General features: G+C 40.7%; 1 protein-coding gene across 1 annotated transcript in view; it reads right to left on the bottom strand.

Annotated features, from left to right (window-relative positions):
* LOC123492103 (regulating synaptic membrane exocytosis protein 4-like) overlaps nt 1-20909 on the bottom strand; it is a 61163-nt gene that overhangs the window by 33453 nt on the left and 6801 nt on the right. The window contains exon 2 of the mRNA XM_045224090.1: nt 2756-2894. Within this exon, the coding sequence (XP_045080025.1) occupies nt 2756-2894 (139 nt within the window). The remainder of the gene's footprint in view (nt 1-2755; nt 2895-20909) is intronic.

Below are 20909 nucleotides of genomic sequence, written 5' to 3'. Positions count from 1 at the left end.
ACTTCTTATCATGAAAGATATTCTGACTTACAGTACATTTACACACTTGGAAACAGGCCATTTTACGCAGTGAATATGTGTCTCGAAAATAGAGACAATTGTGATTCAAGGATAACTGTGAGGGTTATCGAATCTGGATCAAATCCTCTATTCTCCAATTGTCTTACGTCAGATTGCGTGATTATTCCGCCAGCACTGATATCTCGTACCTCGCAAATAGTAATCGGATAGATGAAAAGTAGTTTGGCTACAATGTGCTGTCTAACATTCAATATATTACCAAGGTAACATCGTCTGCTGAACCCGATTTCTGCCTCAAAACAGTCGGAATTAATCTAAGCTAAAACAATAAATCTGTCATTAATGTTGAAGTTTTTTTGGTGAGGAAGTCTCAGTCACACCATTTTACATCTAGGTAAGGACTTATGTGGTTTATAGAGCAGTATTTCTGAAGTTTGACAATGGGCACGAAAGCTAGCATAAATCTGTCCAACATTAGCTTGCTAGCTGAGCCAGTCACTGAAACGATGCTGCTAACCAACCAGCTACCTACTTAGTCCTGCTTCCAACAAAAGCAAGTTAGCAAGCTACTGTAGTAGTGTTAATGCTAACATTATTATTACTTTTCATGAAGCAGCTGATCAGCCGTGATTCATTGCAGTAGCCTCCCGAGTCAGCTGCTGTGCTCGGCTGACCCAATGATACAAAGTAACGTTAGCAATCTACGGAATGATTTCGGATAACAGTCCCTCTTAATTTTGGGGCTGCATGTCCACAACTTCAGGGTAATTTAAACAGGCTAAGCAAGCTTTTTATGTCAGTAAAGATAGAGCTAGCTAGCTAACTATGTCAGTAAGATAGCTACAACAGTTAGCTAAGCATCTGATCAAGTCACTGCACTGGCAACCAACGTCCTTGCACATAATCTTTGCAGAAGATAGCCATGCACTGCTTTGTTTTCATTTTCTTGCAATTGCAAGTTATTATATGTAATAATTTATCTAGTTATTCTGCCTATTTCATGGGGAGTCATACGATAGCGCAGTGATATCATAAATTAGGAATTATGTTTTTCATTTTTGAATGGTGGATGCTCGGGAATATTAAAATTGTAATATGAGTTCCATGACCTACAAGATAGGTTGGTTGAAGGATGAGCGTCACTTAGGAGTGATGCCACCTGTTGGACGACAATGCTATTCTCCTCGCTCATTAATTATATAATCTTTATATTGGAAGATTGCCGAAAGGCTAGTCTGTTTGGCATAGAGTGGAATGATAGCAGAAACAAATTGGTACCCAGGCTAGGCCTTTGTAGGCCAATTTGGAAACTGTATGTCACGCCCTGGCTCTGGGGACACTTGTATGTTGAGCCAGGGTGTGAGTTTCCTTTGGGTATTCTAGTTTTGTATATCTATGTTGGCCAGGGTGGCTCCCAATCAGAGACGGCTGTAGCTCGTTGTCTCTGATTGGGAGTCATACTTAGGTAGCCGTTAGGCATTCATTGGGTGTGGTTTCTTGTTCCGTGTTGGTTTGTGTATGTAACCAGGGACGTCACGTTTTCGTTTTGTTGTTTTGTTCGTGTGATCATTATATAAATAAATATGTTCGCATTCAACGCTGCGCCTTGGTCCTCCTCTCTTCCCGACGAGCGTGACACTGTAGAATGACTACATTTCCCAAAATTATATCTGCTTCCATTCCATTATGTGATGTCATGTAAATGCATCATAATGGATGCATCATAATACAATGACTAAACTATTGCTTTCCAAAACAGGTGTTGGAGGTATAATGTGTCCACTCCCAAATAAACAACTGCATCTCATTGCATATAGCTGCTCTGTTTTACCCTCTAATCCGTACTAAAGCAAGGTTCAAATAAGCACTAGGCTTAAAATATAGGCATCAAACGTGAGCTGGTAGATTAGTCAGCCCACACTGGGGAGGGGGAAATTGGACATTGCATTTCCAAGAAAAGGAAATGCCATGATCCCACAGGAAATATGGGAGTTTTTTCAATGCTCCGGAGTTGAGAGCATCAACTGCATATCCAGACACCAAAAAGCTGAACAGAGATACATATTTTTGAGGAGGGAATTACATTGAATCAAATGATTAATTACCAATGATTTACCGCCCATAAGGGCAGGTGCCACTAGTAACAATATACTTCTCTATACTATACTTGTCATGCCCTGGCTCGGGGACTCTGTTATGTTGAGCTGGGGTGTGTAGTTTCTATGTGTTTGTGTTCTAGGTTCTTTATCTAGCTCATGTGTTTCTGTGTTGGCCGGGGTGGTTCTCAATCAGAGGCAACGAGTGTCAGCTGTTGCTTGTTGTCTCTGATTGGGAACCATACTTAGGCAGCCTGTTTTCCACAGTGTTTTGTGGTATCTTGTTCCGTGTAAGGTTTGTGTTTGTTAACCTTGGACTTCACGTATCGTTTATTGTTTTTGTTCGTAGTGTACTTAATAAATAAGAATGTACGCTTATCACGCTGCGCCTTGGTCTACTCCGTTCGACGATCGTGACAATACTACACTTCACCTCACTCAGCAGATGGTTTTATCCAGAGGGACGTACAGTACAGTAAATGCATACACTTTTAGCATGTTTACGTGATCCGCGCTGGAGTGGAACCACAACCTTGGCGTTGTTAGCGCCACACACATACCAACTGATCCACACAGAACAATTGTGAATCAGTGGGTGCCCCAAGTGCTAATGGTGCTAGTTATGTTGCTGTACTCACTTGCCCTCTGAGCCGTAGCTGTTCATGCTGTCTTCAATGGACTCGTGGCTGGCCTGGCGTACAGTGCGGCTGGGCATCTCTACAGCCAGTCCTGTCTCAGTGCTCCTCTGGATCCCCTTTAGCCTCCTACCCTCAGCATCTATAATTCACACAGGGAATAGACATGTTTGGTAAACACAGTTAACACTTTACTGGCTAACTCTAGAGGTCATGTTGATCTCTAGAGAATTAGGTATATCTGCATTAAGTTATTTTGCGATGGGACAAGAATAGCCCTCACAGCGGCCGGCTGCTACAGAGCCTGGACTCGAACCAGGATCTCTAGTGGCACAGCTAGCACCGCGATGCAGAGCCTTAGACCACTGCGCCACTCGGGAGGCCCACTAGATAAATATTCGAACCTCTCTGGATTACAACCAAATTATGATATTACGTATTGGATCACTAAAAAATACAACTTTTTCATTACCGTGTAGTTTACCAATAGAATTGTCTGATGGTGATGTGGATATACTTGGTATACATATCCCGAAATAAATAAATGATCTCACTCCAATACATTTTAATAGAAAGTTAGCAAAAATATAAGATATTGCTACCATGGAAAGGTAAATACCTGTCTATTTGTGGAAAAAATCGCCCTGATTAACTAATTAGTAATATGCCTATTTACCTATTTGCTTATGGTCTTGCCTACTTCTAGCGAACAGTTTTTTAAATTATATGAGAACATTTTCTTCCATTTTATTTGGAACGGCAAGCCAGACAAAATTAAATGGGCCTATTTATATAATGAATATGAATTTGGAGGGCAGAAATTATTAAATATTAAAGCATTAGACCTCTCACTAAAGGCTTCAGTCATACAAAAGTTATACTTAAATCCGAACTGGTTCTCTAGCAAATGAGTAAGAATGTCTCACCCTATGTTCAAGAATAGCCTTTTCCCCTTTATTCAGATTACAACCTCTCACTTTCAGTTATTTGAAAAGGAAATAATCTCCCAAATATCACTATTTCTTAAACAAGCCATAGAAAGTTGGTTGCAATTTCAATTTCATCAACCAGAAACGACAGAACAAATAATACAACAAATACTGTGGTTAAACTCAAATAAACGAATTGATAAAAATCCATTATTTATTGAATAATTTAAAAAATGTATAATCTTCCTAAATGATATCATAGGTAGGACTGGTGGAGTTATGTCACACATGCAGCTAACAAAAACATATGGAAATATCTGCTCTACCCAAAATTACAATCAACTAATTGTAGCATTACCGCAAAAATGGAAAAGGAAGTGGAAGAGGGAAAAAGTAAGGAACTTGTCTGTCGGCCCTGCATTAAAGACCATAATTGGTTAAAGAAAATTGTAATAAATAAAAAAGTATACCAGTTTCATTTAAGGACCAAAAAATTGACAGCCGTGCCATATAGATTACTAAACAGTTGGGAAGAGATTTGTGACGTACAAATTCCATGGCACATGGTTTATGAACTGATATGTAAAACAATGCCGATTCAAAAAATTATTGCAACCAATAGAATGTTATTTATATGGGGGATACAACCTTCCCAGCTCTGCAGATTTTCATGCGAAGAGACAGAATCATTAGATAATTTGTTTTGGTACTGTCCATATGTAGCTTGTTTTTGGTCACAGGTCCAGGAATGGCTGAAGAATTGTAATATTTACCTTGAGCTAACCCTGTAGATAGCACTACTGGGTGATCTGAAAAGTCATAGTCAATCGATCAATAATATAATAATACTTTTAGCCCAAAAAACATTTTTCAATTTACAATCTGTAGAAACAATGAGAATAGAAAGGTTCAGAACTTTTGTGAAACATCACAGCACAGTTGAAAAATATAAGGCAAGTAGAAATCCAATATGGATGGTGTTAAGAGATAGATGGGAGGGGTTGAATGGAGCGGAAGGTTGGGACTAATAACAACTAATAACAACAACATAACTAATGTAAAACATTCTGTGTCCGTAAAATGTATATAGGTTGTAGGTTAAGAACTTTTGTGAAAGAGCACAGTTTGAAAGATATGGCATATAGAAATCAAACCGGATGGACATCAGAAATAGATGGGAGAGGTTGAGGGTAGAGGAAGGACAGGAGTAAAAACAAACTAAATAGAACTATTGTAAAATAGACTGTCCATTAAATGTATATAGTATGTATAAACTGGAAGTAGAGGCCTAAGCGTTGTTGTTCACTAGTTTACTCCAATTAGGGGAGGTGTGGTAGAATTAGAAAAGTAATAAAGGAAAATATGTTTAAAAATAGGAATATGTACAGTACAGTCGTGGTCAAAAGTTTTGAGAATGACACAAGTATTGGTCTTCACAAAGTTCGCTGCTTCAGTGTTATGAGATATTTTTGTCAGATGCTACTATGGTATACTGAAGTATAATTACAAGCATTCCATAAGTATCAAAGGCTTTTATTGACAATTACATTACGTTTATGCAAAGAGTCAATATTTGCATTGTTGACCCTTCTATTTCAAGACCTCTGCAATCCGCCCTGACATGCTGTCAATTAACTTCTGGGCCACATCCTGACTGATGGCAGCCCATTCTTGTATAATCAATGCTTGGAGTTTGTCAGAATTTGTGGGTTTTTGTTTGTCCACCCGCCTCTTGAGGATCGACCACAAGTTCTCAATGGGATTAAGGTCTGGGGAGTTTCCTAGCCATGGACCCAAAATTACATAAAATTAATAAAATGCAAATTAATTACTTAAAAATCAGCCAATGTGATTTTCTGGATTTTTGTTTTAGATTCCGTCTCTCACAGTTTAAGTGTACCTATGATAAAAATTACAGACCTCTACATGCTTTGTAAGTAGGAAAACCTGCAAAATCGGCAGTGTATCAAATACTTGTTCTCCCCACTGTACATACATACACATACATACATACACACATATACATACACATATGAATACATACATATACATACATACATACATACATATAAATACATATACAGTTGAAGTCGGAAGTTTACATACACCTTAGCCAAATACATTTAAACTCAGTTTTTCACAATTCCTGATTTTTTATCCTAGTAAATATTCCCTGTCTTAGGTCAGTTAGGATCACCACTTTATTTTAAGAATGTGAAATGTCAGAATAATAGTAGAGAGAATGATTTATTTCAGCTTTTATTTCTTTCATCACATTCCCAGTGGGTCAGAAGTTTACATACACTCAATTAGTATCAGTCAGGAAATTAAAGCTTGGTCGCAAATGGGTCTTCCAAATGGACAATGACCCCAAGCATACTTCCAAAGTTGTGGCAAAATGGCTTAAGGACAACAAAGTCAAGGTATTGGAGTGGCCATCACAAAGCCCTGACCTCAATCCTATAGAGCATTTGTGGGCAGAACTGAAAAAGCGTGTGCGAGCAAGGAGGCCTACAAACCTGACTCAGTTACACCAGCTCTGTCAGGAGGAGTGGGCCAAAATTCACCCAACTTATTGTGGGAAGCTTGTGGAAGGCTACCCGAAACATTTGACCCAAGTTAAACAATTTAAAGGCAATGCTACCAAATACTAATTGAGTGTATGTAAACTTCTGACCCACTGGGAATGTGATGAAAGAAATAAAAGCTGAAATAAATCACCAATTTTGTTGTTGGTGTTAAAGTACTCATTAAAAGATGTATGCCTATCATGCTGCGCCTTGGTCCGGTTCTTACGACGATCGTGACAGAAGATCCCACCAAAGAAGGACCAAGCAGCGTGTTCAGGAGCAAACACCGGGAAAGGAACTGGAGAAGTTGGCGATGTCCCAGGTGGGCGAATGGTGGTCTTGGGAGGACATGTTCGCGGGCAAAGGGCCATGGGCAAAAGTTAAAGCCCTGGCGAGAGAGGAGGTACGGCGCCAACCGTGCCGTCGTCGGACAGGCGAGAGGCAACCCTAAGACATTTTTTTGGGGGGGGCACACGGCATGGACGACGGGGCTGCTGGAGGCAGCTACAGGGCGAGTTTGTGGACTAGGAGACGAGGCCACCAGGTTACGGGGGCCATTGGTCATGAGGGGGAAGGAGAGTGTAGAGGCACGGCGAGAGGTACTGGGGTGTGTTACCAGTCCGGTCCGGCCCGTTCCTGATCCCCGCACAAAGCCTGTGGTGCGCGTCGCCAGCCCGGTCCGGCCTGTTCCTGTCCCTCGCACCTAGCCTGTGGTGCGCGTCGCCGGCCCTGCCCGGCCTGTTCCTGCCCCTCGCACCAAGCCTGTGGTGCGCGTCGCCAGCCCGTTCCGGCCCGTTCCTGCTCCCCGCACCAAGCCAGTGGTGCGCGTCGCCAGCCCGGTTCGGCCTGTTCCTGCCCCCCGCACCAAGCCAGTGGTGCGCGTCGCCAGCCCGGCCCGGCCTGTTCCTGCCCCTCACACCAAGCCTGTGGTGCGCGTCGCCAGCCCGGTCTGGCCCGTTCCTGCTCCCCGCACCAAGCTAGTGGTGCGCTTCGCCAGCCCGGTTCGGCCTGTTTCTGCTCCCCGCACCAAGCCAGTGGTGCGCGTCGCCAGCCCGGTCCGGCCTGTTCCTGCTCCCCGCACCAAGCCAGTGGTGCGCGTCGCCAGCCCGGTCCGGCCTGTTCCTGCTCCCCGCACCAAGCCAGTGGTGCGCGTCGTCAGCCCGGTCCGGCCCGTTCCTGCTCCCCGCACCAAGCCAGTGGTGCGTGTCGTCAGCACGGTCCGGCCCTTTCCCGCTCCCCGCACCAAGCCAGTGGTGCGCGTCGTCAGTCCGGCACGGTCCGTGCCTGTTCCACCTGTGCCTGGTCCGGCACCAGTCAGCTGCTCCACGCCGGAGCCAGAGCAATCCGCTCCACCGGTGTTCAGTCCAGCTCCGGCCAGCAGGGCCAGACCACGAGGGCGAGAGAGAGAGTGGTGGTCACGCCCGGAGCCGGATCCGCCTCCAAGGCGGAATGCCCACCCGGCCCCTCCCCTGTTGGGTTTAGTTGGCGCGGTCGCAGTCCGCGCCTTTGGGGGGGGTACTGTCACGCCCTGGCTCTGGGGACTCTTTTATGTTGAGCCAGGGTGTTAGTTTCTATGTTGTAGTTTCTATGTGTTTATTATAGATCGTTTAGATCTATGTTGGCCAGGGTGGTTCCCGATCAGAGGCAGCTGTTGCTCGTTGTCTCTGATTGGGAACCATACTTAGGCAGCCTGTTTTGCACAGTTATTGGTGGGATCTTGATCTGTATAGGTTTGTGTTGGTGAACCTGTTAGACTTCACGTATCGTTTTGTTGTTTTGTTGTTGGTGTTAAAGTACTCATTAAAAGATGTACGCCTATCACGCTGCGCCTTGGTCCGGTTCTTACGACGATCGTAACATTCTCTCTGCTATTATTCTGACATTTCACATTCTTAAAATAAAGTGGTGATCCTAACTGACCTAAAACATGGAGTTTGTAGTAGGATTAAATGTCAGGAATTGTGAAAAACTGAGTTTAAATGTATTTGGCTAAGATGTATGTAAACTTCCGACTTCAACTGTATATGTATTTATGTGTATGTTGTATGTATGTATATGTATGTATTCATATGTGTATGTATATGTATGTATGTATGTATGTGTATGTATGTATGCATATGTAATTATATATATATATATACATATTTATATATATATATATATATATATATATATATATTGAGTGTGTGAACTATGCTGAATGGGTGTAGACAAAGAAGAGCTCTCCAGTACGTACCAAAACATTCAACGGCCATTTTCTCAAAAGTGAGGTTACAAGTTTATCAACTTTCAAAGAAGAATGACTTTCCCATTGTTCCTCAACTGTAGTGTATGATATACCATTTTCTAGCTCTGAGTCTCTACTTTTACCCAATGTAAAAAAAACAACGAAATAAACAAATTCTGCTACATAAGACCGAATCGAGCCGGTCGGTCACATATATGATTGATAATGTATGGTTACATTTAATTTGCTCTGTTAACCCTAACCTTTGGAATGACTTTGAAAGCAACAGTGAATCTATTAAGTGGAGATCTCTCAACAATCATTCTCAGGATTGCACATTGGTAATAGTCAGTTACAAATATGAAAGCTGGGCTTGGTTAAAACTCTGGATGGGAGACCAAAGGGTAGCTGTAGATAGATCAACTCTCCAGTAGGAGGTGCTGCCCAGCCTATAGTTTTTTTTTTCTTATAGTGGATATTACGTTGAAGATCTGAAGTTGTTTCAAACATACAAATTCAATATATTTTATACAAGGTTTGTCTATGTTGAAAATTGGTTACCATGATGACCTAATAGTGTGGTGGAAATTCCACCCTTAAAACAACAATGACTATTTTAAAATCCAATGTCTTTTCACGTAGATTCCACATCACAATGTGTTTACAAATTACGTAAAAAAAAACATAGATTTAATCAGTTTGTTCCTGTGTGGCAAGGGTCGATTGGTTGTCTCATTGGGTAATTTGAGGTTAATAATGTGCATCTGTCCATTTCACATATGATCTTGTTTACTGTGTAAGGATTTAGCCTACATCGAAGTCTATTTGAAATGTGAAGTGTAAATGTTACATTCAAACCTCAACCCAAACCTCCTTATCAAAACCCCAAAACAACACTATATCATACTAGGCTATATCAATAACAGGATAATGTTTGCTCCACATACCAGCTCATGAATCATATCCTTGATTTAGCCTCCACTGCAAACACACTAGCAAAATTTGAAAACAGGGCTTTGATTTTCCAAAAGGCAGTATTCCTTAACTCATAGGGAGAATTTTTCCAAATGAAGTTGTTGATATACAGCAGTGCAAAACCTTTATATGGAAATCTACAGACGGACAGAACTGTTGTACAGCAAGTGCCAGCCACACAGCCACATTATTTACAGTAAAGGCTCGGCCTGCTAAATGTCATTCATAATGTTATGAGATCTCTGTGAGTTGGAACAATTCAACGTTATTCCTGTCCTCCAATGCATAACAATGAATGAAGAGGAACCTGAAGGGTTCATAATGTCAAGGTAATAATAAATTGCCTACCTTGCCCTTATGCAAAGTACTATAGCAAGATATAGAGCCAAAGGTAGAAGGGTTTTCAATTTCTAATTCTCAGTAAATACAGCACATAGAATCAGATTTTCAGAGTAGTAGCCTCACCTACCTAACATTTCTCAGAATAAGGGCAATTGAAAGACTGCAGTGAGGTGACATCATTTTAGCAAGGACAAATCCTTCAATGCAGGATTTTCTTCGGGGAAACATATATCTTGATCAAAAATAAATAAACAACTCGATATCCAACAGATTCTGCGGTATCCATCTATCTCAGATATGAGTACAGTAAATGTCCTAATCCTTCTATTTTACCTCATGGGAGGTAAGAGGCACTTTTTGATAGAGTGCTCCAACAGGCTTGACATAAAGTCTTTGACATGGTCAATCTATTATTAAGGCAGGAAAATGTCCCCTTTTTACAGCCTGGTGGAGCAGACAGAGTGCAGTATCAGTTGCAGGTCATCCTAGTCTATGTCTCCATGTTAACTTTGTACTGTGCCATGGCCTCACAGCCATGCAGTACAGTACTGAACGCTATGGACACGTTGCCCAAAGATACAGAGTATTGGCCCATAGACTTTCATGTAATAATCATACTATTGAGATTTGATCATTTGCTGCATGTAAAATAACTGTGATATCTGTACATGGCCCAGTCTTACATAGCAACTCCAGTAGGGGGTGTCAGGGTTTTGGTTTTTATATTGCTCAAATGTGACCCAGAACATTGCTATTTTCATGCTGTTCACTGGGAAATTAAACATTGGCATATTGGGGTTACTCAAAGACTGGTTTCAAATAATTGTGCATTGATACGCATCTTGTCTGCAGGTAACCGAATTACACCCATTAACAATGGGAATAGAATCATGTTCAGCATTCAAATCCTTGATCTTAGACACATTTCATATACTACCTGTTTATACTGTCTGAATCCATATCAACCTGAGTGTATTATATAAAAGCAATGAGCAGCATGCAGTCCTACAGTAACAACATCTCTAAAGCTATGTCTGAAAAAGGACATTCTGCCCACAAGAAGAATGAAAAAGGATGTTGTTGCTGTGGGAGAACGAACCAAAGACATTCTGAAATTGTGTCCCGTGGCTTTGAAAATGTCTTAACCCTGTTAACATTTTAGAGAAGCATCATTATGTCTTACTTATGTTCTCTTAGAGTTTAACACTATTTCACCTTTCCAGCAAGATACAGCTGAACAATAGTGTTATGCACAGCAGGTAGGACTATAATGGATCTTGCAAGGTTGAAATGTAATAAGAATTGATATACCATAGAAAGGGCCAATAAACGGTCAATAAACCCTGAACACAGAGACCTGTTCTGTTGCAAATAATATAATAAATTACTTGCTATTAAACACAGTGCTCTAAATTGAAGTAAAATACACAGGCTTATTGATATCTCATCATAACAAATATTCTTGGTACAATTTTATATGCGTACTAGTCTACGAACATTCAATTATCTGGCAACAGCTCTGGTGGACAGTCCTGCAATCAGCATGCCAATTGCACACTCCCTCAAAACTTGAGATATCTGTGGCATTGTGTTATGTGACAAAACTGCATATTTTAGAGTGGCCTTTTATTGTCCCCAGCACAAGGTGCACCTGTGTAATGACCATGCTGTTTAATCAGCTTCTTGATATGCCACACCTGTCAGGTGAATGGATTATCTTTGCAAATGAGAAATGCTCACTAACAGGGATATAAACAAATTGGTGCACAGAATTGGAGAGAATTTTCTGGGATCTTTTATTTCAGCTCATGAAACATAGGACCAAAACTTTACATGTTGAGTTTATATTTTTGTTCAGCATAGCAGTAATATAACAAATGGATCATGTATACAGTATTTAAATACATTTCAATTCACTGTAACAAATGTATACTGAGAAACAGACTCAGAAAGCAATGCATTTTCAGCTGAATACCTTATTTCGTCATTTCAACATTGGTGCAGGTTTGTTTTCAAGCATCTGCTTTTTTGCATGAAAAGAGACTATCTTTGTCTTTACATAGAGGCCTCTAGGAAACCACCAATCTACAGATACAATGTTTGCATATCAAGACAAGAATTGGGACCGTATGACGCACGTACCTTCCCATCAATTTGAACCAGATTGATAACTTTGAAGTCCAGTCTAATGTAGCACATGCACAAGTAGGTCTCATTACAGAGGTCCCTAGTGTGGGGATATAAATGACATAGAGCACATTGATTAAGTTAGCTGAATTCATTTATCATATCAATTTTAAACAGGGAAAGGGAATATGTATTTTTAAAGCACCTGCTGATCATTTTGCTTATTAAATGGTTCACAAGACAGCAGTAGCGGTGCATGGGTAAAATCACTGCTGAAGCCAAGCAAAACCTATGTTGTGATAATTGCGTTGTTGGCTCTATAACCCCTTCGTTCATATGCCACCATGATATACAATAAGGCCAAGACAACAAAAAGACAACAGCCACACAGTGGCGGTTTTGTGTTTCATTATAAACCGGGAGAGCAACATCTGTCCAGTGAAGTCCACAAAGCAAATATTGCTTGTAACAAACAGTTACATGACCTACAGCATGGTCAAGCAATTGAATGTTTTCGACAACTACTGATTTAGAACGACGGCAGAGAGTTACCACAAGTCAGCACAAAGACAACAGGAGCACTGCCTCAGCTATTCCAGCACCATTTCAACTTCAACATTTCAACATCATCAAATCAACAAGGCTATCTACATATGCTTAACTTAATACAGTGAAAACAAACTTAAAGATACCAAAAACGATTTAGTCCAATCAATGTTCCTAAATATAATGTGGCTGTCCACTGTACTGATTTATGTGTGTGTGTGTGTGTGTGTGTGTGTGTGTGTGTGTGTGTGTGTGTGTGTGTGTGTGTGTGTGTGTGTGTGTGTGTGTGTGTGTGTGTGTGTGTGTGTGTGTGTGTGTGTGTGTGTGTGTGTGTGTGTGTGTGTGTGTGTGTGTGTGTTTCAGAGATGTTCACAAGTCTTTGAGGTAGAGTCCAAGTCAAGTCTCAAGTCTTTTAGGGCCAAGTCTAAGTCAAGTCTCAAGTATTTTAGGGCCAAGTCTAAGTCAAGTCTCAAGTCTGCCTGCTGTGGGTTAGGTCTATAAACCTTGTAAATTATTTGAAGAGACTCCCTTGTTCATTAGTCCATGCTTGTATGAAATAAAGCACATCAGGCACTATTTAAATCAAAATAAACTTCCTTTAAAATGTAGACAGTTTACATTAATAAAAGTAACTGTACCGGATATGAAAAAAAGCAAACATAACATTTTATAGTGCATGGTATTTTGTGGCAGACATTGTCTATATTTCACTTCATTCTGTCACACAAACAGAAAATCTGTAAGTGAGGGAAGATAAATGACAAGTATAAATGTAAACTAAAATGACTGACAACTGTTCAATAACAGCACTACTAAAGTGATCTATTTACCTAAAATATACTTACTGACCTGGACACATAACAACAGAAACACAATTTCCTGTAACAAGTAGCAAATTACGTCCTGTGCCCTAAGACAGAGAACATTTCTGTTGCAGACAGGTTACATTTCAGAAAGATCAAGTTTGTCAGTGTTCTTGCGCTGAGCCTGGCACGATGAGGACGCATGATGAGGCCTCCATGACTAAACACTCTCTCCACTGGTGCACTGGTGGCAGGCACAACCAGCACTGTCATTGCTACCTGTTTGCGCCTTGGAAAGTCTTTCGCATGGATTCTCCAAAGATCCAAGCAATCAACTTCATTTTCATCAGAAGATACTTGAATGCAGCGAATAATCTCTGCTCTGACAGATGACTGTATGTCTCCTTTCTTCTTGCTGATCGTGTTGCGGTCGCCAGAGAACAGTCTGGAGGTTTTGGCAGGTGGTTGTTCTTCTTCTTCTCTACTACTGCTCTCCGTAACGGTGACTTTCCGTGCCTCTGACAAAACAAGGTCTGAAAAAAACATTGTTGCCTGTTCATCCGAGTGCTCCATTCTGACATTCACAAACACCCCCTGGAATCGGAGTTTGAGTGACTGCTGCAGTGCTTTTACTAGACTGACTAGGTGACTAGGTGACGACTGCAGATGATAGTTGAGTGACAGTACACAAGGAAGGGCAGCACTGAGAGTCACCACTTTCCCCCCCTGAGTGAGTTCGGTGGCCTGGACAAAAGGGTCCAAAATGTCCACCAGCTCCAATAGCTGGCTCCATTCCCTTGGTGATAATCACCAGTTGTAATGAATGGGCATCTCTAATCACCAGTTGTAATGAATGGGCAAAGCACTGTAAGCGCTGTTGCCTGCAGTTGGTTTGGATAGCTTCAACATCAGCATTGTACTCTTCACCAAATTCTTCCCATAGGCTGGGGTTATCCACATCATAATCATCATGATCATTGGTTGCTTTGGGGAAACAAACTGTGAAGGCCTATTTCATATGATATAATCTAATTGATGTTTTATGCCAAAATTATCACATATTACTTCAAATGTATCACTGATTCTTTCCCCAGTGTGTGACCCTGTGAATCTATCACAGCTCAACAGAACTGACTTCAGTCAGGGAGTTTTTTTCTCTTCTATGGCCATGTAATGGGCCGTTACTGCCATGAAGCCCCTCATGGTCCTGTCAGTCCATATATCTACAGTGACAGACACTGATTCTGTCTTCACTAGGGCCCTTCTATTTTTTTTTTTTTTTTTTTTTTTAGGGGGTACTTTTGATTGTAGCCTCTTTGTTCAGTGTTAAGTCATGCAGGCACCTGGTCAACGTGGGCCTACTTACTGGTCTATATTTGTCATCTACCACTGACATGAAATGCCTAAAGTAAGGGTTGTCCACTAAGGACATAGGCAGGTTGCAGGAAATGATCAGGTCTTGCAGTATAGCCTCTGTTATGGCCTTCTGCCTGTGGTGGCCCTGGCTGTACACATGGACACCTGTGGTGGTCAAGAATGAGTCAATGCTGCTCTGTCCTTCTGTCCCTGCGCTGGTTACCTTTGCTTTGCAGTATTCAGTGAACCTGCATATGAACAACATGATGGATAGTTGTTGCTGACTTGAGATAGAAGTACAAGGACACAAACAAATATATATGGTCTATGGGATTTTTCAGCAGAAATGTCCAAGAAGTTGCATGCTTTGAACTATCGTTTTATATTAAGTGACTTCCTAGGACCAGGCTACAACAGAAAGTATATTAAATCTCAGAGTGATATGCATATCGCCGAGATGTAACTTAATAATCTCTGCTAACAAGTAGGCCTAGCTATCTGACAACCCACCTCTTAACCTTTTCGAGAAATATTTGACATTAATACATTTCCAGTTAGCTAAAAGATGACACACAAGAAAGCTAGCTATATCAAGCTGGCATCTGCTAAACCATCTATTATTAGTCTAACCACATTGTAACATTGTTAGCTAGCTAGCCTAACTGACGTTTCGATGTGAGTTTTCAAATGTCGGATGAAGTTAGATGTAGTTGCGCCAGCATCTTTAATGTTAATTCCACAAGTTTTGCAAACAGCATTTCGTTTTTTGCCACTGGCATTATACTGCAGGTTCTTGTAACCAAATGTAATAATGAAAGCCTCACCACCTGATGACATTGTTGCTGATTACAATTGTTTAGCCGTAGTACTACAGTGACGTACAAATGACACAGACGTTCTAGAACGCTTTTCAGCCCTCTGTATTAAACGACTTTCTCTGTGTTACAATGCCGCCTGTTCCATGTTATCTGACAGAATGCACAACAAAAACGTATCCCAGTACTGACTTGCATTGCTCACGAGTCTCTCATCTAGAGTCCAAGTCAAGTCTCAAGTCAATTGATCACGAGTCTAAGTCAAGTCGCAAGTCATTTTCTTTGTGACTTATGTGCGACTCGAGTCCGAGTCTCAGACTTGAGTTTCCATCTCTCGTGTATGTGTGTTGTGTGTGTGTGTGTGTGTGTGTGTGTGTGTGTGTGTGTGTGTGTGTGTGTGTAGACTACTTGTAGACTAGTTGATCGCCAATGCCATCCTCCTCACTTTCATGTTGGCAAAACGTTCTATGGCTCTATCATACAGTACACTTTTTAGTTTTTTGTTGTCATAGGCTACCTAGATAAAATGCTTGCAAGCCTAACTTCCTCGCATGGGCAACAATTAACCAGCTAAGTTAGCCAGATAGTTAACGTGAGCCTACTAGGTAGGCTACATCTAGGCTACATATTGAACTTCAATCGTCTCAGGCCAGTGCACAATATATGAATTTATGGTTAGATCAGAATTGCCGTCATAATCACTGGCCTGTACAAAACCACAAGTCCAAATCCCTACCTCCATCCATGGCTTAGGAAAAGGCAGATTTAGCAAGCTAGCTACTGCAGGACAACACCTGTGAGATTCAGGCACTTGTTAATTGAAGGAAAATTATGAAAACAAAGTATTTTGTCTGTAATGTATTTTTCATTATGTGTCGGACCCCAGTAAGACTAGCTGTCGCTAATGGGGATCCTAATCATATATTTTTTGTATTTATTTGCCTGGCTTTCCTTGGCATCCATGAATACACGTCACTGCAAGACAGGCACTGGCCTTGCAAATGCCTGTGGTGTGATAATCCCATACTGATTCAAGAGATAGATTCTTGTTTTTTAAATTGAAGAAACTGGACATTGTATTTGTTATCTTCAAAATCTCATGCATCAGAAACAACATATTTTATCCCTATCTCTATCAACATCTGTATCTGCTCTTCCTCCCATAGAGAATAGCTTGTGAAAGGGATATTTTCTAATGTTTTAATATAATTAAATGTACCATTCCTATCGCCTGGGGGGTTATCGATCCAAAACCCCAGTCGTCAATGCTCTTTATAATTCTGGTCATTGATTGGGCCGTCATATAGCACTTCATTACTCACTCTTCAATTAATGAGCCATTAAACAGGTGATGGATTGGTGGTGCCTGTAACTCATCAATCCCTAATGATTTCAAGGAATGGTCTGCCAGAGGTAAGGGTATTGCTATAGACCACACTGCCTCTGGGGTGTCTTCTGTGTCCGATGGTTTGATCAGAAGACCCAGGTCATGAGGTTTGAAAGTCACTGAACAGAATATGCAATCCCACACCTGATGCCCTATTAGAGAAGGATATACACAGGGTTTCAGATGTCTCTAATGAAACATACTCTAATCCCTTGTTTGGAACTCATCAAATGCACAATATGACCATTTCCCAACCTTTGCAACTCTATTTATGTTGTAACTTGTCTGACGTGATATAGTCGTGCCGGTTAATGGCATCTAAATCAAATCTCATGAGTAATTACATCCCATAATACAATAGAAATGAAATTTGACATTGATGCGGAGGACACAAATACCCTACTAACAATGCTACAGTAAGGCCAATGGGTTTGGGATGGGCTCATTGTGTTAAGCCCTAAGTAGTCCCATTTTGCAAAGCTGATAAGAGCATGTTATGTAAATGCCTAAAACAAAACCAACAGCCATCCTAATAGACCTCCAAGAGAAACATATGATTTAGGTCTGTCACACAGTCCTGGGCCACGTTCAGTAGGCAAACGTGGAACATTGCAGATAGAAATGTCATGAATAGGGCCAACATGATTCCTCATTCTACATGTCAGAGAGGCATGTAGCTCAGTTGATGGAGCATGGCGTTTGCAACGCCAGGGTTGTGGGTTCGATTCCCACGGGGGGCCAGTATAAAAAAAAAAATGTATTCACTAACTGTAAGTCGCTCTGGATAAGAGCGTCTGCTAAATGACTAAAATGTAAATGTAAATGTAAATGCATGTTTGCTCTACATCATATATTTATATATGAATGTTACACAGAGTTTTGCCCTGCTGAACGTGCTCCTATTGGGGAGTTGTAGCTGTAGCACATATTTGCTTAAAGGTCAGACCAGTGGTTGTTCTTTACAGACCTTGCTTTCATAGAACACATGTTTGTGCATATCCACAGCATTGTATTAGCTGGAACAAAGCAAGCGAGGAAAGGAGGAGGAGGAGGAGGAGGGGGAGGAGGAGGAGGGGTTGAGACCGGCAAGCTGCATGAATGGGTTTCACATGGCTAACAAGAGAACATCAATTGATTGCTAATAGGGTTACTTAATCTCATATTTGTGTAAATTACATATGGATTTGCCATTTTTAGAGGATTGCTCTAGGATGAAATCTCATACATTGTGATAGATTATATAAATTGTGGAGGGATTATACACTTCATAAAGCCTAAAAAAGTCACATTGCCACTGTGTAACTTCAGATTGATACACATATTTTTTTATTCAAAGTCCATTAGGTACCAAAGGATATTTACCCCCTATACGCACATGACAACTTGACAACTTTAATTCCTCATTGTCTTAAACAATGCAGACTGCAAGTGCATGGGTATGGGAACTAATTTGCTCAAGACAGTGTCTCTTTCGCTCTCCCTCTCTTTCTCTCTCTCTAATTCTCTCTCTCTATTCCTCTCTCAGTCTCAATAGTATTTTGAGAGGCAGCATCAAACCAGGCTTGACAGTGTGGGAGTGTTAACAAGCATAGGAAGTTCTGAGATTTTCTTCAATAGATCCCAGTTCCTCTCCTGGAGGCGCTAGAAAACAGGCTTGGCATATAGATCCTCAGTAGTGCGTCAATACAAGTGGTAAACACAAACATTTGATGCAAAAGATGATACTTTAAATATATTGGGAACAAGTTGTGCTGTGGGTTGGATCTGAAGACACGTTTCTTACAAGTAGTCCATTATGGGACCCTATGAACACAGCTGAGACACTGACCTCAGGAAAGGTAATAGATACTTGACCTTTGACGACCTCCTCTCTTCTATTTATCTGTGCGTGCATGCGTGGGAGCGAGTGAGCGTGAGTGCGTGCGTGATTGAGGCATTGGTTGAGCTGTGGACCCAATAGAGAGGTTATGCATTCATGCCATGAGGCTATGAAGTGAACATGGAGATAACTGTCAAACTTCAAACTCAAGAAGCATCTTTAATATACTACCACTGACTCAGGATGACAGTACTTCTAGGTCTCAGGATGGCACTTAGTCATCCACTTTGATCTCCTCCTCCAGCAGCAACCCCAACAGCCAGATGAAGCACGACTGTGTGATTTGAGTCAAGTGCACGGTGCACCACTGTGACAGGGCGCAAACTCACAACCTTTCGCACCGTAACACAAGGTACCCAAGAAGCACCATCAATATCACTGACCCGTCTCCGGGACGACAATACTTCTAGGTGTCAGGAAGGCAGTAGTGATGCACTTAGCCATCTGCTGCATAACCATAGGCACCTGAGCAATGGAACCAATGGAGCAGCTGCACACCTCACTTTCAAAATAGGGGTGCAAATGCATGTTTTTGCACCCCCACTGTTTTACCAGAAAATTATCACGATCCACTGGGTAATCTGTCAGTTTTAATTATTTGTAATGTTTTGAGCTATTCTGTAATAATATAGATATGTCAATTTTATATATGATATAATAATTAACAGATTGCATTTTGCACCCCCTCCTCCAGTCGCCTCAAGATGAATGGTTTTGACCACTGGAGAGTTTTGCTTACCTCCTGCGTGCCACTGTTTAAGTTAAGTGCAGTTAGAAAACACTAATTGCACCACTGGTGTTTAAAATGAAAAGGCAACTGCAAAATAAAATGGTTTATCTATTTTGCTGTGCTGTTGTTACATTTGTATTGATGGTGTTGGTCCAATGGTGCTGTTACATATAATTTGAGCTGCGTGCACCACCAGCAAATTCATTGTGTCATTTCACTTTGCCTGTAGGACCATGATGAGCATGTCTGATTCGCTGTAGTGCAGACTCTGACTCTGAGTAGCCTTCCATCAGCCTACCAAAGGTTGCACCTTAGCAGAAAACTGCCTATCCAGTAGCTCGTAGGCTGTCAATGAGTAGCATGCCAGTAGATAGTGATATTAGACCTAATATTACGTAATGAATTCTGTGAAATATTTTTTCTCCCAAGCTGTTTACAGGTATTTAACACCATTCTCCATTTTTGCCATCTATTAATGAGTATTTTCATGATTATCATGATTATTCTGTTTCTTCACCATTGGTTGTAAGATATGTAGCCTACTCACTGTGGTTGTTGTTCAAAAGGCCACTATTAAACAGAATGACAATTTAACAATAATTGGAAATTAATTGATAGTAGCCTAGTCCTGTATAAATTATTGTTGTAAAAAATGTGTGGTTTTAAGAACATAAACACAATTAAGTTATGTATGCAGTGCTGTTCTTTGTTTTTATTCATCAAATTTGGCCTACACAATAACAACATTGCAAGCTGTATATGAGTAGCTTGCAAAAACATGTTTTAGTATGAAATAGCTTTTATGAAAGAAAAGGTTGGAGAACCCTACTCTAGCCCAAACTGTTCAAATATGACCCATATTACCTGAGCAACATTTTATTATTTCTATTGCAGATTCAGGGCCGCAAGTTATGGATATTTATATAGCTGTCCAAACAATGCTAATTTGATAATGAAACATTTATAATACGTTTGCAAAATTATGTTTATGTGAACATAATCAATTACCAAATTGAAATGCAAAACTCCAGTTTGCATTTTCAAGTTCATAGTTCTTGTTCAATGCCCTGACATATTACACTGCCATATTTAGAAAGAAAATAGTTAAAAGATAAATCAAAGTTCACATTTGTAATTGTACTGCATTATTGTGATTGCATTATTTGTGACAAAAAGAAGATGAAACTTCATGTGCTATTTAAAAATGCTTTTTCTTAAACTACCAAGTACAAAATTCTAATTCAAATCCATTTGGTGTAAAACAATAGTATTCCTCCCATTTACTATTTCATTTTCTCAATGTCATGCGTTATCCTGGCCACATAGATCACTGTGGGTGGGATTGTCAGGGGACGAGCAGGATATTTGTAATAGTCACAGAGTTGGCAGGGTTTCAGAGCTGTCAATCGATATCTATGGGTGGGATTTTCAGGGAAGGGGGTAGATTAGTAATCTAGTCATTAAAACACTT

The sequence above is a fragment of the Coregonus clupeaformis genome, chromosome 12 (genome assembly GCF_020615455.1).
Source record: "Coregonus clupeaformis isolate EN_2021a chromosome 12, ASM2061545v1, whole genome shotgun sequence".
Lineage (NCBI taxonomy): Eukaryota > Metazoa > Chordata > Actinopteri > Salmoniformes > Salmonidae > Coregonus > Coregonus clupeaformis.
Note: the sequence above shows the minus strand (reverse complement) of the source record. Positions and strands in the feature narration are given on the sequence as shown.